General features: G+C 42.5%; 1 protein-coding gene across 2 annotated transcripts in view; it reads left to right on the top strand.

Annotated features, from left to right (window-relative positions):
- Nucleotides 1–14,262, top strand: part of CASD1 (CAS1 domain containing 1) — a 33,477-nt gene extending 19,215 nt beyond the window's left edge. For both annotated transcript variants that reach the window (XM_056857329.1, XM_056857328.1), the window contains exons 12-18: nucleotides 2,396–2,552; nucleotides 4,570–4,649; nucleotides 8,625–8,726; nucleotides 9,563–9,703; nucleotides 10,042–10,119; nucleotides 12,759–12,851; nucleotides 13,989–14,262. In XM_056857329.1, coding sequence (XP_056713307.1) covers nucleotides 2,396–2,552; nucleotides 4,570–4,649; nucleotides 8,625–8,726; nucleotides 9,563–9,703; nucleotides 10,042–10,119; nucleotides 12,759–12,851; nucleotides 13,989–14,255 — 918 coding nt within the window. In that variant the 3' untranslated portion in view covers nucleotides 14,256–14,262. The remainder of the gene's footprint in view (nucleotides 1–2,395; nucleotides 2,553–4,569; nucleotides 4,650–8,624; nucleotides 8,727–9,562; nucleotides 9,704–10,041; nucleotides 10,120–12,758; nucleotides 12,852–13,988) is intronic.
- The last annotated feature ends 4,355 nt before the right edge of the window (nucleotides 14,263–18,617 follow it).

Below are 18,617 nucleotides of genomic sequence, written 5' to 3'. Positions count from 1 at the left end.
CAACTCAGCTACCATTATATTTCATGCCTGCATCCCATCTATTAAATGCTGTTATTTCCTTCACTTCAGGATGCAGTAGTTCTTCTGTCCAAATTCTATATGTGGTAGAGTTACAGCTTTCCCATGTTGTGGGGTAAGACGCTTGCCTCTTTGACTAATAGAGTTGGAAGGGACCTCAGGAGTCATCTAGTCCAACCCCGGTGGACTCTGTACCCAGAGGAAGACAACAAATCCTCCAGAGTCCCTGGCAAATCTGGTCTGGAGGAAACTTGCTTCCTAACCCCAAAGTGGCAATTGGCACTTCCTTGGGCATGCAAAAAAGGGCCATGAGAGCCAAACACTGACTCATCCCTTCCTGCCCTCACTCTCATCATCTGCCTAAATTCAGAGTCAGACTTGCTGTCAGATGGCCATCTAGCCTCTGCTTAAAAACCTCCAAGGAAGGAGAGCCCACCTCCTCCTTAGGAAACCTTTCCACTTAGGAAGAGCTCTAAGTGTCAGGAAGTTCTTCCTAATGTTTAGCTGAAAACTCTTTTGATTTAATTTCCGTATGTTGGTTCTGATCCGACCTTCTGAGGCAACGGAACACAACCCTGCTGAGGCTCAGTGGAACAGCCTCTGCATTACATATAGAAGGTCCCAGCGTTGATCCCCAGCATCTCCAGTTAAAAGGATCAGGTTGTAGGTGATGTGAGAGACCTTCCTGAGACCCTGGAGAGCCTCTGCCAGTCTGAGTAGACAATGCTGGCCTTGATGGGCCAAGAGTCTGATTCAGTTTAAGGCAGCTCCAGATATCTGTTCTCTCCTCTGTTGAATCTCATTTGTCCTAAGGCCGTGTTGGCGAACCTATGGCACGAGTGCCACTTCCGGCACGCGTAGCCCTCTCTGCCGGCACGCGCAGTTCCTCCAAGCAGCTGTCCTTTCCAGATCTGCCCTGCCCCGGATGGGGGAGGCTGTAGCCCAGGGCTGGGGAACCTCCGACATCATTGGCGGTGGCCCCCAGACTCTCCCACAGAAGCCGCCACCATTGCCGCTGCTGGAGCGTGCACGGCCGGCCAGGTGGGTGGGAGAGTGGGGAACAGAAGCCGAGCGCCCACACTCGGCAAGGCCAGCGGCTTCTCCGGCGCCCTCTGGGCCTGTGCAGGTGGAGGGGCGTGGCTGGCCGGTGGGCGCGAAGGTGGGCCTGAGCCACACCGCTGCATTGTTGGCCTTCCTTGGGCTGCTCTGCCTCTCCTGCCCCTTCACCCTTCCTCTCCCAGCTCCTTCTCCCTCACCCAGGACCTGCCCCAGCCCTCCATGGGTGTGTAGGAGCGGGGCAGGACATCGAGCCTCCGCGGGAAGGGAAGGGTCTTCCGGCGCCCTGTGCGCTGCGGGCTTTTCTGCGTGCACTCTTTTTCTTTCTTTCTCTCCCTCCCTTCCTTCCCCTTCCCCCTCCCTTCCCCTTCCCCCTCCCTTCCCTTCTTCCCTTCCTTCCTTCCTTCTTTCCCTCCAGCGGCTTCTCCGGCACCCTCTGGGTCTGCGCGGGCAGAGGGGCGTGCAGTCCTATTCCACCTTTGAAGTGCCCACAAGCCATCCTCCAAACACTTTTCCATTTGTCTTGATATGTTGAGAGAAAACACTAAGGAACTAGTTGCCAATATCCAGGTACTAGCTGGAGATCTCCTGCTATTACAAGTGATCTCCAACCAATAGAGATCAGTTCCCCTGGAAAAAATTGCCACTTTGGCAATTGGACTCTATGGCACTGAAGTCCTTCCCCAAACCCCACCCTCCTCAGGCGCCACCCCAAAAACCTCCCACTCGTGGCGAAGAGGAACTTGGCAACCCTAGCCTCTCCCTCTGAGCCCCCTCTGGGGGTAGTATTCAGGTTTAATTTCTGCATTGGCACTCGGCGATAAATAAGTGGGTTTGGGGTTGCAGTTTGGGCACTCGGTCTCTAAAAGGTTCGCCATCACTGTCCTAAGGGTTCACTTATTTGAAATGAATCTGACTGGGCTCTAGGCTCCAGCCTAGACTCAGGGATCTTTGGTAAAATCTTAGGTTTGGTTGAACAAGAAAGCTTCTTAGGGAGTGGCATTAGTAATAGCAGCAGAAGGTCTTGCATGCAAGAAGCCATTTATTTATTTTACAATATAAAGTTTTTTCCCAATAGATGCATAGCAGCCAGCCTGGCATTCTGAGCTGTCTTCATTTAAGTTCTCAAAGGCAAACAACCTGGTCCATAAAAGCATTAAGAAGGCACACTATTATTAAATAACTCAGACTCTCTCTCCAGGCTCTTGTCTTTCCTGCTGAAACAACAGAATCTCTTATGCTAAAATGTAAATATTGTAAAATCACTGTTCACTGCACATGTTTAATGAAATATTTTTCTTCTCTTTCATTACCCCAACAGGTCTTATTTCGACTGAACTTCCTAGTTGTGGTGTTGTGCATCGTGATGGATCGGTCTTACCAATTCTATTATTTTGTTCCTCTCGTCACTGTCTGGTTTATGATTATATATGTTACATTAGCTCTGTGGCCTCAAATAGTCCAGAAGAAAGCCAATGGTAATTAATTTTTTTTGTATTTAAAAAGCCTGTTGGTATGCTGAAATAGATAAGCACTTTTGTTTGGCATGCAGCTACATTTAATTTCAAGTTTCTTTCAACTCTGCGGCCAGTGTTTTCCTGATCTGCTGCTGCTTTTTCAGAGCCAGTTCCTGAAACCTTAGAAGAGCTTCCACAGTACCACTCAGAGATCAATTAATGACCATGATGAATTCTTGGGGTCATCTAGCCAAACAAATTTGGCTCTGTGTATCTAGCCAAACAAATTTGGCTCTGAAGGCAGTAGAGGCCCTCCCATTCCCCGCAATCTAAATCTGGGCAGCCAGAGTGGCAGTGCATCTCAGTTGCATAGGAAACTGGGTTGTTTCCTGTTTTGCGTCTTCATACTAGCAGTTTTTTTGTCCTGCGCTGCATGGCAAGAATTTTGCCCTGGTCCATTTCTCAAGGCACATGACTGGCTGGGGCAGAATGTAAATGAGGATGCATAGTACGCAGTGTAGATGGGCGACATTCAGATACATATCTTGATATGGTCCACTGGCACTGTTACTTTCAATGGGATGAGCACTGGGACAGAATGCACTCTCTCAAATACATTCTGTTCCAATTAGTTAACTATGTGCAACTGAATCAGTGTGAGGGATCATTAACCTATTTGCCCTGGCAGTGTGAATTTGTTCTCTGTTCCCTCTAACACAGGGGTGTCAAACTCATTTGTGAGGAGGGCCGGATATAACATAAATGTCTTTTGGTCGGGCCGAAGATGCGTAACAAATAAATAAAATAAAATAAAATGTAATGCCAGGTACTGGAGATACAAACTTTATAGAAGACACAGGGGAGGGGGAGGGGGGGAGGGGAGAGAGAGGGGGAGGGAGAGAGGTCTCCCCCCAAAGAGGCCAGGTCTACCCATTGGCTTGCATGGCAGTAGACCTGGCCTCCAGATGGAGACTTCTTTTTCCCCATGGAGGCCAGGTCTACCCATTGGTAGCCTCCAGAGGCGGGGAGGGTGCGCCTGGCCCCCATGGGGGCCTGAGTGTGCCCGAGAAACGGCGGGGGCAGGGGGGCACGGGCCTCTCTTCGTGGGCCGGAGACCAGCCCCCCAGGGGCCGGATCCAGCCCACAGGCTGCCTGTCTGACACCCCTGCTCTAACACCTGCCTCTTATGACAGTTCTGCATGGTTTCACAAAATGGGATAAGAAACACTGAAATGAAGGCAACAGGTTTAGTGAGGGAGCAAAGCATGGTGTAGTGGTTAAGGAGCAGTGAACTCTGCAGAACCGGGTTTGATTCCCCACTCCTCCACATGAGTGGCGGACTCCAATCTGGTGATCCAGGTTGGTTTCTCCACTCCTACACATGAAGTCCTCTGGGTGACCTTGAGCCAGTCATAGTTCTCTTAGAATTCTCTCAGCCTCGCCTACCTGTTGTGGGGAGAGGAAGGGAAAGAGATCGTAAGATGATTTATTCTCCTTAAGTGATATAGAAAATCGCCATATAAAAGCCAACTCTTCTTCTTCAAAGATGTTTAGCTTGGCACTAATTTTAATAGGGTAATTTGTTATAAAGGAGAAATGATGATGATGATGTGTGTGTGTGTGTGTGTGTATTGGATGGAAATGTAGAGTGCTCATTCATCTGTTACCATAGTGGAGAAACAACCAAAGGCTCATTTTTTGTTGTAGTAGAGAAGAGCAAGAGTCCAGTAGCACCTGAAAGACTAACAAAAATATTTTCTGGCAGGGTATCACGCCTGCTATTCACATTTACATACTGTTAACATTTACATACTAATGCTTGTCTGAATTCACTCTCCTCTACTTAAAGACAGATGGATTCACATTCTAGCTGTATCTGAAGAAGTGGGCTGTGGCTCACGAAAGCTCATACCCTGCCAGAAAATATTTTTGTTAGTCTTTAAGGTGCTACTGGACTCTTGCTCTTTTCTACTACTGCAGACAGACTAACACGGCTACCCACTGTGAATCATTTTTTGTTGTTATTCTTGTCCACCAGGAAATTGCTTCTGGCATTTTGGTTTGCTGCTGAAACTGGCTTCCTTGTTCATTTGTATATATTTTCTATCGTTTTCTCAGGTTCGTAATGAATTTTCTTACATTTTTTACTTTACATTCTAATAGAAACCAAATTAATATTCTAAGACAGTTTAGAAATCATATATTTAAGGTCTTTTTTTTTTTAAGCACCTGAATCCATGGGTCAGCGGTAGCTGTAAGCTCAGGATGTGTTGTCTTGTTGGACAAGAACCGACATGCATTTAACTTTATGGCAAATTTGTTATCCAGTTCCATGTAAATAGGCGTTGAAATACAGGGAATCGTCCAAATGCCTGAATGCAAAGCATCTGCTTTCAGAAAGCACAATGCCCTGTGCTTGCACCAAAACTAGCTGTTTTGGGGGTTTTTTTTGGAAGAGTGGATTGCTTCTTCAGTTTGTTTATCACTTGCTTATCCAGGTACACCTGCACAGTTAAATCCAGGTATCAAAATATGCAGTGACAAATGAAGGACAGACACATACTATACATCAGAAAATGGTTGTATAAAAAAAGAAAAAAAACTAAAAGAAAAAAAATGGTTGTGCTTTCTAACATACGGTGCTCTAAGAACAACCTGATTTTCCCTCTGCATTTTTTGTTACTGAAATTTAAATATGAGCATTTTATAAATCAAGGGCAAATTGTATTTGCTTTCTGCTTTTAGTTGTGGAAATAATTGGAAACATGTGGCTCAGAAATGTCTGGGGTCAGGAAAAACTCACCTGTGCCTCTTCGTAGAAAGCCACTCTGAAATGGAAAGTTGTTCCTGATCCACATGAATACATGCAGAGTAGCTGGACTGTGTCTGTTCATGCTGATAGAAGAAGCTAGATTCACATTCTCCTTTCAAAGAGCTGACACCGCATCCAGGCTTTGTATACCCAGCTGTGCAGATTAGGGAACTGCTTGCAGAGCAACTATTTGCATATATCCAAATAATAATCACTTATAGATACAGTCCTGCGCTAGATTGGACTATATATTTAAAATGTTTTATTTTGGTACAAAATGTTTTAATGTTAGAAGTATTGCCAACTATTCAAGAGTTATTCAGTGTTTATTTGGCACTTAAACAGAATAGTCTTTACCCAAAGTGCCTGCAACTATAAGTTTCTGATTTTTTTCCCCCTTTGGGTATAATTGCTTACACTTTGACACTGTATGAATTAGCTTCCTGAAAGCTTTCTCCCTTTGAAAGCTCATGGGACTTTCGATAATTTTATCCGCATCAGTTTAATCATTTATCTTAACTAAATGTGCACAGAAAATCTTTTGATTTTTTTAAAAAATGATGGTACAATGAAGGAATTTTTACTGTCTTCCTTTGATTCAAACTGTTCAGTGCATTTAAATAGTTAGTCTAATCCAAGACCACCCATGGGATGGGGCAGCTAAACTAAAGAAATTACAGAAAGCTGGTGTACCTCCTCACGTTTCGGTAGGAAGCCTGCCTCCAGTCCCTTTCTCTACCCAGTCAGCCAGAGACCAAGGGACAAGCCTCCCTTAGACCCTCTCGAGACTAAGGCCAAGAAAGTCACCTTTGCGAGGTAGGACGCTTTCACGGCAAGTTTCAGAAAATAATTAATTTGGTAGCTGTAGCCATTGAAGGCCAAAGTACTAGATTGAGATTGAAGCCTCCTGAATTCAAAGACACCACAAAATAAAATTATATTGATTTATTAAAATTGCGCAAGAATAAGAATAAAAGAGCAGTGAACAGTGAGGATAAAATAACAAAGCTAATTTTAAAAGATTAGCTACACACTAATAAGCATAGATTCAGATATCAAGATGGTACCCAAAAGTCTGAGTTCTTTCAGGAATCAAAGTAAGGTTTCGGGTTCCAGGGCCCAGACAAGACACAAGGCACAGGGCATGCATGTGGGCCAAAGCTCAGGACCAACCGTGGAGCAAGGACCAATCTATATTGAAGGATCTAAGCAATATGCTCAAAGACCAACATTGGCTTGATCCTAGTTAGCCAGTCAGATATATAGTCGATGATGTCACTTGACCAATGAAGCTGTTGCTGACCATGTGACCTAGGGGTCAGAGGAAATTTCCAACGTGTCTGGGCACTCTGCAATCGTATCCAGCCCCCTCAGCAAGGCCTCTCTCCCTCTGAATGATCTCAGGCGTTAATTAGGTGGAATGTTCCCTCCCAGCCCCATAGACCTTGGAGCTGATTACACTCAGTGGTGTGAACGCACCTGGGTTCCCATCTCCCTTATCTAAGGCTCTGCAATATCAATAAGTTGCTTAGTTTCAGTAAAAGAAGCTTCCATCTTTGCTAGGCTTCAGCCTGAACCATTGTCTGAATAAAGCAAGAAACTGCATGAAAAGGCCAGGTTCTTGACAGATAAATTCTACAGTGACTTACTTTTATCCATCCCATGGTCTTCTGTTGTCCCTCCTTTCCTCACCCTGGCAGTCTCTCCCTGGGAAAACCCTAACTAAGTTGTACAGTGCTGGTTGGGCCAGGCCAAGTTGTGTGATGGGGAACTTGCAAGGATTTGCAGGAGGTACTGTCTAGCTAACATCTACATATATTCAACTGACGAAGAAAATTAGAAACTACTTATTAAATAATAATTGCAACTTTGCTTGATATCTTACTATGGCTTTCTTTTCACATTCACATTCAGTTGAAACCAAGAAGCACCAAACAGCATGGGGACTGGAAGGCCCTAGATCAGTTTCTTGCCCCACAATAGGGGGGAAAATCTTATATCACCCAAAGAAACACCATGATCAGGATTATGGAGAAACTGGATAAACATATTCTAAATTTTAAAAAACTGCAAGGCCATCATTTTAAGATCATTAGTTGCCAACAACCATGGGGAGGGGCTGTGGCTCAGTGGTAGAGCATCTGCTTGGCTTGCCGAAAGTCCCAGGTTCAATCCCCAGCATCTCCAGTTAAAGAGACTAGGCGAGTAGGTAATGCGAAAGACCTCTGCCTGAGACCCTGGAGAGCCGCTGCCGATCTGAGTAGACAATACTGACCAAGGGTCTGATTCAGTATAAGGCCGCTTCATGTATTCATGGACCTGATTTCATGGACCAAGGGTCTGATTCAGTATAAGGCAGATTCATGTATTTATGTGTTCCCCTGTATCTCTTTCCCACCCTATTTTCTCTTTCCCTTCTCCAGGCAGCCGCCATATCCTCACCTTTCCATGCTTCCTTTTCTCCTTCCCAATCGCTCACCATCCTACCTCCTTTCTGCCCCCCATCTTTAACTATGCTTATTATCTGTGTACTTCATTTATGCCTCACCTTCCTCACCCATGGGGATCCAAAGCAACTGAAAACATTCATCTCTCCTCCATTTTATTCTCACTACAGCCCTGTGAGGCAGGTTAGGCTGAGTGTGTGCGACCAAGTGAGCTTCCGTGGCAGAGGTGATTCAAACCTGGGTCTCCCAGGTTCTTATCTGAAGCTCGAATCTCTAACTACTACACCACACTACCTTTTTGTGGGGTGGCTGCTGCTGAACAGTAGCAAGCAGCCAGTTCTGGGTGAGTCATGCAGATTGTTTGGTTCCAAGTCGCCCAGTGGTTGCTGGTGGGCCTGGCATCAATGAATCCTCCCTCAAAGGCCAAAATACCCCTGGAAATGACCTTGCCCTGTTTCCCTTCCTTTTACTGACAGAAACCAAGGCTTCAAGACTGGCAATACTTTTGTGGTTATCTAGCATCGGAAAGGTTGTTGGTTTGTTTGGTTGAGATCTCAGGTTTTTCTGCAAACCTAGGGCTTTTCTTAGGTTTGTAGAAAGATCTGTCTTGTCTGTCCATGGCTCCAATCTCTGGATTTAAGTACCTTTGCCCTTTTAAGAACAATGTTTTAGATTATGTCTAACCCTAAAACTAGTGAGACTTAATTAGATGGTAAAATAATGGAGTACTCTGTTACCATATTAGGCACTTCCATATTCCCATCTTTGCTTTCAGAAATGTTTATATTTAATGATATGACCAAGCTGTTTATATTTTCATGTTTTTTCTTACAGGGTGCATTTGAGAAAATCTTTTCTCTTTGGCCATTGTCCAAAGGTTTTGAATTAAATGGGAGTGTCTATGAATGGTGGTTTAGGTGGAAACTAGATCGATATGTGAGTAATGCTTTATTTACTGTTACAGATTTCTGGCTCTTCTGTCTGAAAAAAATAAGTTTGCTTAGCCTAGCCTTATGCAAGAGAGAACAAACTGCAGTGCCTGCCATCTTGTAAATGAAAACAGGAAAAGCTAAATGATAAGTTTCTCCAGTCAGCTGCAAAAAGTTATTTCACTCGCTGCCATTTGCCACAGCACTTTAGTGAAAAACGTATTTGTGACTCTAGAATCTTGGCCTGTCGTTTTGCCTAATATAGATAAGTGCTCATTAAAATATGAACAGGCTATTAGGCGGGCACATTACTATGTGTCCAAGCCAAGAAGGCTCAGGTTTTTTCCTGGTCATGTCTCGTAAAACCAGAAATGGTTTTTAAAATTCAGGCACTGTAGGTTATGGTGGCCTCCACTTGGGGCCTGGAGATCTCCCAGAATCACAACTGATCTCCAGATATACAGAGATCATTGGTTCTTGTAGGTTATCCGGGCTGTGTGACCGTGGTCTTGGTATTTTCGGTCACACAGTCCGGATAACCTACAAGAACCAATGAACTCTGACCGTGAAAGCCTTTGACAATATTTTATACAGAGATCAGTTTCCCTGGAGAAAACAGCTGCTTTGGAAGGTGGACTGCATGATATTATACCCTGCCAAGGTCCCTCCCCAACCTCACCCCTCCCCAGGATCCACCCCCAAATTGCCTGGAATTTCCCAACCCAGAGTTTGCAACCCTAGGCACAGGTGGACATGCAGAGTGGGGGCCTTAAATGGATGATGTTAAAAGCTCCTGAAGTTTACTAAAGCTGTAATTGAGTTTGTTCTTCGTTTCTCTTGCAGGTCGTTTTTCATGGGATGTTGTTTGCTTTTATTTATCTAACGTTTCAGAAGCGGCAGGCCCTATCAGAAGGAAAGGGAGAGCCACTCTTTCCCAGCAAAGTTTCAAATGTGTTGTTATTTATTTCAGTAGTCTCTTTTTTGGTAAGCTCCCCAAACCCCTTGCTCTGTCAAGTGTCTTCATACATTAATTAGCAGTCATTCAGGAGGCTGGTAATCTTCATGAGATGAGGAGAAGGGGCTCGGTAAATAAACCCGGGACATGTTATAGGAAGCCTGGGCCATTTCAGCGGGTTTTGCCAGCTTCATAGAGCAAATGGCATGTTGAGAGAAATGGTTAAAGACATTTCTCTGCAGAAGATAAATATCTCTAAGCATAAACTGTGGAACCAACACTTCTCCTACCATCCATTCAGTAGATCGGCTTCATTTATTACCTTCAAAAATAATTGCTAGCTCATGTGTGTGTTTATATGTTTTAGACGTACTCTATCTGGGCAAGCAGCTGTAAAAACAAAACGGAGTGCAATGAAATGCATCCCTCTGTTTCAGTTGTGCAGGTAATTATGTCCTCTTTCTTCTGTGGCAGAATTTTTTGGTTATTCCCCACAGCCCATAAAGTGCTAGGCTCATGAAACAGCTGGCTATCTGGACCACAGATGACAGCAGAGTTAAGTAACATGCAGTGACAGAAAGTTTTTCTTGGCCCAGAACAGCCCAAATTATTGTTTTTATGGTGTGGGGTTTTCCCCTTGGGATGGATAGACATAGTCTCATAAAGCAAGTTAAACACATTTATGGAACACTTTTGAACATAGTGGCATCTTTGTAATAGTAGAAGACCTGCAGCTATGATTTAGGGGGAGAGTCATTTACTGGACATGCGGAGTGCAACATTCATATGTAGAAACATTCAGTTGACTCCCTCCTGGTGAGGCCTGTGCCACAGTGTTGAAGAAGAAGAGTTGGTTTTTATACCCCGCTTTTCTCTGCCGAGTCTCAAAGCGGCTTACAATCTCCTTCCCTTCCTCTCCCACAACAGGTACCTTGTGAGGTAGGTGGGGCTGAGAGAGTTCTGAGAGAACTGTGACTAGCCCAAGGTCACCCAGCAGGCTTCATGTGGGGGAGTGGGGAATCTAATCTGGTTCTCCAGATTAGAGGCTGCCACTCAAGTGGAGGAGAAGGTAATCAAACCTGGTTCTCCAGATTGCTGTCTGCCGCTCTCCACCATTACACCACGCTGACTCTCACCACGCTGAGCTTCGATTATTCCTGCAGACCCACCTTGCACTTCCTTCGCCCCTAACTGTGTGCTTAGGACTGAACCCCTGCTCCCCCCCCACCATCTACTCAGGGTTTAAATTGCCCAGGGAGGTGCCCCACATGATCCACTCCTTCTCTCACAAGGGTGCCCAGTAACGGAACAAGTCATTCATGCTCAGCAAAGAAAAGCTTAGAATTTACCATAACATAATGTTTACTGACAATCCAGTACTCAATATCATTTCAAATTTGTCCGTTTCACAAACTGTTACAGGTTTGGTTGAAAGTTACAACCACAGTGTTGAAGAACTGGCAACTGGCACTTTGTAACGTAGGTGGGGCTGAGAGAGTTTTGAGAGAACTGACTGGCCCAAGGTCACCCAGCAGGCTGCACATGGAGGAGTGGGGAATCGAAACCTGGGTCTCCATATTTGACTCCGCCACTCTTAGCCACTATACCACGGTGGCTCTAAAGAGCACTCTGACAAAGAACCCAAGTGCCAAAGGACTGGGTAGAAGCCATTCATGTGGACAAGGGGTCTGCAACATGGTGCCCACTGTCACCTTTCCTGGTGCTTTTCGAAAGTGGGCAGGGCCAGGTGGGGTTTTTGTCCAGCAAGGCTTCTAATTGGCCACTGGAGATTTGACTGGCTGTGCGCATTTTTTAAAACGTTGCTTCAGCGCTAGCTGTTACCACAGCACAGTGATCTTCAAAGTGTGACAGAAGGTGAGCTGTAGCAGAGATAGTGTGGCTGGCTGCACCTCCTGTGGCAGCCATTTTGTGGCAGTCGTTTTTATGGTTGCGCCTACCACACTGTCATAATTGCAAAGGTTCCCATAGGATCAAAAAGGTTGGGGGTCCCTGATGTAGATGACAGAAAGTGAAGGGGTATACGTAAGTAAATTATGGGGATAATGGCTAAAAGTCCCTGGAGACTTCAGGTTTCTTGTAAGGGAAGCAGATATTTACTCATTCCTCAGAGGTTTGGCTTGATGGCACCTGTTCATTGTGTTCCATAGAGCTCACCATAACAGCCCTCAACAGTTTAGCTCATTTCTATCTATATAGCCATGCCCTTTTATATGCCTACTTTCTGTGTTTGTCAAATACTCATGCTACACTGTGAAGTTGTGGTACTGGGATCTTGTTGTTAGATATGTTACTAATGCCCTTTGAACCACAACTAGATGAGAAGTTAGAGACATCTTCCATCACTTTACATTTCTCTATGTAGCAGTTGGAAGAAAGGCAGATTGGCTTGGGACCATGATAGGGCTTTTTAATCCTCTCCAATTGCCATTTTCATTATGTAAATAGCTCTCCCCCCTCCAATATATATGTTCCCCTGACTGATAATTAGCAGCTTCAAGGGAATGCAATATAGGCTGTTACCGCACTAGGTATTCCCAGCGATGTATTAAGAGTTTGAAAATGTTATAAAAAAACAGTTCACACTTTCTATGTATTCCCACCGATGTATTAAGAGTTTGAAACTGTTATAAAAAATACTGTTCGCATTTTGTTTGGCCCCTTTAGCTGTGAAGACGTCTTCCAACCATTTTTTAGCCATGGCATCCAAAAACGATGTATTTTAAAGCGATGTATCAAGAGTTTGGAAATGTTATAAAAAACATCACTGGGAATACCTAGCGCGGTAACAGCCATACACTGGGAAAACAGATAGGGTTAAAAAAAAAACCTCCCCGCCTGGTACAATAAAACATGCATACAGACTGTAGCTATTAATAGAAATGTAAAGAGATGGGAAATCCATTCACATTTCACCAACAGCCCATCTAATACAGGCCTCCTAATTTCTGGTTTCAGTACAATACGGTGTGAAAGCGAATGGGTTATGCATTCAGGGAAATGTAGTAAATAAACTGGAAAAAATATGGAAGGCGGTCTTATACATAAGTTGGTTTTGTCTTTTAGATTTTAGCTTTTATCCTTATAAGGAATATACCTGGCTATGCTCGTTCTGTGTACAGTTCGTTTTTTGCCTGGTTTGGCAGAATTTCTCTTGAGGTAGGTAGCATAATCTTACAATATAAGGAGCATAAATGTATGCTACAAGCAACCTAGTTTCATTATGCTGTGTGTGTAGAGTTGAACACTTTAAAATGGGGGGGGGGCTGTTACAGGAAGAACTTGAAATTCAGCTTTTTCTTTGGTACTTTTTTGTGAAATGAATTGTGGTGGATGTTCTCTTTCGCAAAAGCGCAGAAGGCTCTCTCCCTGATATTGTTGTCCTTGAGAGAAAATTGCTACCCTTTAAGTCATGGTTATTTATGGATCAAGAAAGGCAAAGAAAGTGATTGCAGAATGGGTAGTGTTATCAGTCACTTTATTATAGTTATGACTGTACCTAAGGTATAAGTAAGGAAAGAAATAAATCAACAACTTCTGTGGCATGGCTTATTCTGGGAAAAAACTTTTTGAAGGTTTACATGGCTATGTAATGTAAAACTTGTCTCCTGTCTTACTTGTAAGGCTTACTGAGACAGTGCATGTGATCCCCTTAGAACTCCTGATATGCTGTATGCATTATTGTTGTTATCCTCATTACTGTACAATGAGCAAGTTGTAATTGTTGTGCAGGCAGGCAAGCAGCCTCATTACTGTACAATGAGCAGGTTGTAATTGTTGTGCAGGCAAGCAGTACTTTTAATAATCAGAACAGGTCCTCAGCGAATAATAGAACTTTTGACTGTGTGTTAAAGTATGTATGCTGAAAGTCTTCTATCTTTCTAACTCTGTTGCATGGTGCTCCCAAGTATAATGTTTCCAGGGTCATATGAAATGTACACGTTCTATAAAATCAGTGCCATAAACGTAGGATTTTTCTCAAGTATTCCTGCTGCACTTTATCTGTAGCCTTTGTTAATTTGGGGCATTACAACAGATGGTTGGAGGAACAAAATTGGGTTTTTCTATGCTGTCTTAGAGAAAGTATAAAAGTGATAAGGAACTTGTGTATTCCCATATGTAGCCATTGGGCAATAGTAGATGTGTCCTTATCTGCTGTATTGGTATTGTGACATCAACATGGCAAATGATGCCACTTACCAAACTAGTATGGGACTTTCATAGTATAACTATTATGATTTAAAACGGAATGCTATAATGTATGCACTTTTTAAAAATCTCTTATTTTGTTTCCAGCTCTTCATCTGCCAATACCACATTTGGCTAGCAGCAGATACCAAGGGGATCTTGGTCCTTGTCCCAGGAAATCCCATGCTCAACATTATTATCAGCACTTTTATATTTGTATGTGTGGCACATGAAATTTCCCAGATCACCAATGATCTTGCACAAATTGTAGTTCCAAAAGATAATGCAATTCTGCTGAAAAGATTGCTGTGCATAGGTGGATTTTTTTCAGGACTTCTCTTTTTATCAGCAGTTGAAGAAAAATCAAGGCATTGACTTCCATGAAATTATTGAAGCTTAACTTCAGCCTTTCCACGTGTCTGCCTAAGCCAAAAGAAAAATTAGCTGGAATTAAACAGCATCCCAAAAAAAAAGTCAAAATGAAGTCTACTGAACTTGTATGGAGTGGAAATGTCACTATTTTGCGTGGTCATCTCCATCTGCTAAGGAATACGGAGAAACAGAAAGGCACGGTGTACAACTGCATGTGAAAAAGACATCATTGCTGCTGGAGCATTACTTCTGTTTACAATGGCTTAAAGATGGAGGATGGTTTGGTTAATCAAACCGTTTGGTGACTGTTGCGTTCATTTTACCTGGAGGCATTATCAAGTTGTTAAATAATTAGTAGCATACTGTAGTTAATGTATTTGTATGTTTTCAAGAAGCTGCTGCAAAGGGGTTAAGTAACCTGCAAATGAAAGTAACGGTGCCATCCTAAGCTGAATTCTTCTGAGACGAAGCCAAAGGGCTTAGGAGGGTTGTCACTCTGCCTAGGATGATACTGCACGTTCCAATCATTGCATATCTTATGTAAAGACGGCACTATGCTTAAACACTGCAGCCGATCCTTAAGAATTCAGCATTGACCCATGATTAGATTTTTCTTACAGTAATAGGGGATGTTCTGACTTAAGAAAATTTATAATGACAGTTATTTGAAGTATAGCTACTACATATCAAGGAAACCCTTTTAATGCTGCAGGGTGTGTGTGCTCACATTAATATAATCTTAATATTCATGTTTACAAATTATATGTCAGCATTTCAGTGAAGGTAGCTTTCAATAATTTGCTGTTTTCATTTGTAATGTCTGCACCATCTTATTCTGATATTTCTAAAATTGTTTACTTTTTCATCCATGGTTTCCTGCTTCTGTAATTGATTCTAAGCAGCTTAAATACTAGTGTCGGAAGTTGAGGGAAAATGAAATGTCCCTTGCTATTCTCATCTTGTTTCGGATTCTTATCTCCCAGCATAGTATATTCCCTTGTATTGGTAAAAATGAGTACAATTCAGCTCTTCTCCTCTTTGGCTGCTGAAAATAATTTCCAGTAGGTCTCTTCATAGGAACTGTAAATTAATCTATTATAAGCTCTTCAGTGAATATATCAGACAGCTGCTACCTATGACTATCATGCCGCTTGTGTAAACACTGGGTTGGCTCCAACATCCACCAGTGATGGTCACAGGGCTTACCCTGCTTTCTCCTCCTACAACAGTCCCTTCTGATCCTGGGAAAGTTGCCTCCTGGGTTGCAGGGCCCACATGGAGTAATAGCCACATGGGTCAGTGTTGTGCAGTGAGGAGGGGTGGGTGAAACTGCCTCTTCCATCAGTGGGACAAGGGAGTGATTTTTTCTCCTTCACCTCCTGATGCCTTGGGAATCAACTGTCCTTAAGTCAGAAAGGACTGTAAGGGGGAAGCAAGGAAGATCTGCAGTCTTTTGTGTGCAAGCACATTGCTAGAGTACAATCCATTGTTCTTTTCATTTAGGAAGATTTATTTATCTCAGTGCCTAGAATCCAAGTCCTTTCAGAATTATGAAGAGCAACCCAGATTTGACTGTTTGAAAAGAGGGATACATATGCATATCTAAAATATGAGACCTGAATATGTTTTACTCCTCACTGCTTTAAAAGGGCTGTAAAAATCCCCCATATGGTAAAATTCCCTATATAGTTTTTAAAAATTAGAAACTGATTTTCTGTTCTGAATGGATGCATTAAACAGCTGCAAGTAAGTGGTGCAGAAACGTTGTTTATGGTAGATCGAAGGAGTCTATAGAATTATCTTTTTCTCTTTACCGTTTTAAGCATGATATTATAGATTGGGAAAATAATAATTCAGACTGGAGGAGGCAGGTGGCAATTTAAATTCTGCAGATAAAATTCAATGTGGATTCCTTGTTCTGCTGAAATAATTCCAATTTTTTTTGGTTTGGGAGCAGTAGGACATTTATACAAATAATAATCGTACATAGAATCCTGAAGTGTTTGGGATAAATCATACATGGGTTACAATTAAAAAAATCCTTTTCAAGAGCTGCGCTTTTAGCACTGTAAGGCAACTAGATGAGGCCCTGTGAGATCCATGATTGGATCTTCCTGGGCAGTGTTTTAAAGTTAAACTATAGCTGTGTGCAGCTTCAGTTCATATTGGAGCTGTATAGTGTGTGATGGGGGAGTAATCTGTTTACCCTGTACAGTTTTACTAACCCAAACTATCCTCCCAGTACTTCTTTTAGTCCTGGATGTGGGGGAAAGCCTATCCAGGGCACATAATGCAGGGAGGCTGTCTTGATAATCCAGACTTCCAGGACAGTCGTCTTACAAGTATAAAGAATGGGGAATATCTATTGTTGCTTATCTAGGACAGTCCCAATGCTATCTATGCTGCCCCAATATTGCTTTTAAAAAATGCAGGAAAGACCTGTTGATGATGGATCTCCCCGTACTTCATATAGTTTAACCTTTAGACTGTTCTTTGAACAATGCTGTGTTTTCTATGCACATGTGCAATTTATAGAAAGTATATGCCTTCTAATAGTAGGAATTTTGGAATCCCATCATAAATGGGCATACTGAGTTATAATTACTAGGAGACAATTCCACTAAAGCACAATAAATCCCAGATTTCTTTCATTTAATGCTTGAGCTGATCTGCCTTGCTGGGTATGTTGAAGGGGGGTGGGAACCCACAGTGTAGAAGTTCTGTGTTTTCTCAGTTTTCTTTTTCCAATGGATTATACTTTGCCACTAATCAGGACATTTGATTGATTCCGTTCAGTTTAGTTAACCACTGTATGGATGATTGATAAGTCATGGGCTACATTTATAGATACCATGCATAACATTTTTTAAGAGGTGAGAACTATTGTTGGGTGTCAGAGGTTTTTTATGTTTATAAACCAAGTATTGTAGATATTTTATTTATCTGTTGTACAGATTTGGTTAAAGATTATTTTTGTTGGAAACGTTGCACTTGTTTGCTATTACTGTATGTGGGATAAAATATATTTTCTTTTAAAGTTATGTGAAAAATATGAAGTAATTTAAACATTGAATAAATGTGCTGTGGGTGCTTATTTTTGTACTGAAAGGAGCGTTAATTAAGCAGAGGAGTATGTATGTTTAGTTCTAAAACCTAAGGTACTGCTCTGTTTCTTGAAACCTTGTCTAAAGGTACATCTGTTTTTTTATTTGTAAGGTTATTCTGAGATACCACCAGCACAAGAACTATGTGGAAAGTTACAAATGAATAGGTGGTGAGTGATTCTTCCCTGTAGAATAGCAGTGAAATTCCCCCCCGTACAAATTCTGATATTGTTTAATTTAATTTAGCAAAAACAAAGAACAAATTCCAATAACTTGGGTGCTTATTAGTTTTAGTTATTACCCTTTGCTCAAACGAGAAAAATTACCAGTCCAAAAACTTGCAATAGTATTAGTTTGATGGAGGGGAGTCATATTACCTGTTTGTTACAGACTGTTAAATCTAGCAGTAATGCGCTAGGCAGAACAGAATCTGAAATCTTATGTCAAGTTTGACATTGCATATTTGCCATTTCATTATAAAAGGGAAAAAAGCTGTGTTGTGAATAGAGAAAAATTATTTAAATGAACAAAAGTAGAGTCCAGTAGCACCTTAAAGACCAACAGAATTTTCAAGGGTATAAACTTGTGAGCCAAAGCTCACTCTTGTCAGATTGGTGTCTGTCAAAGTGAGCTTTTGATTCATGAAAGCTTATGTCATAGAAAGGTTTGTCCGTCATTAAGGTACTGTGTGTGTGTGTTAAGTGCCGTCAGGTCGCTTCCGACTCATGGTGACCCTATGAATGAAAGTCCTCCAAAATGTCCTATCTTTGACAGCCTTGCTCAGATCTTGCAAATTCCTTTATTGAGTCAATCCATCTCTTGTTGGGTCTTCCTCTTTTCCTGCTGCCCTCAACCTTTCCTAGCATGACCATCTTTTCCAGTGACTTTTGTCATCTTATGACATGACCAAAATACGATAGCCTCAGTTTAGTCATTTTAGCGTTTAAATGACATTAAGGTACTACTGGACTCGAATTTTATTCTGCTACTACAGACTAACATGGCTATCCACCTGAATATAGGTGCACCATCTTCTAAAGACATGTATACCAAAATGTGTTTTATGAAGGCCTCGGAGTGCTTATGGAGATGGGTATATTTCACACACTGTTCCTATACAGATGACTTTACATGTGTTGAAATCAACGCAGGTGGAGGCAGAAGGGGTGCAAGAGTGCTAGCTCAGCCTATACACAACCCCCAGTTTGTGAGTGTGGAGTCTACATGCATAGGCTCAATTCCTGTGATGGGGTGCATTTGA

Source organism: Euleptes europaea, chromosome 11 (genome assembly GCF_029931775.1).
Source record: "Euleptes europaea isolate rEulEur1 chromosome 11, rEulEur1.hap1, whole genome shotgun sequence".
NCBI lineage: Eukaryota > Metazoa > Chordata > Lepidosauria > Squamata > Sphaerodactylidae > Euleptes > Euleptes europaea.
This window is presented reverse-complemented; position numbering and strand designations above follow the sequence as displayed.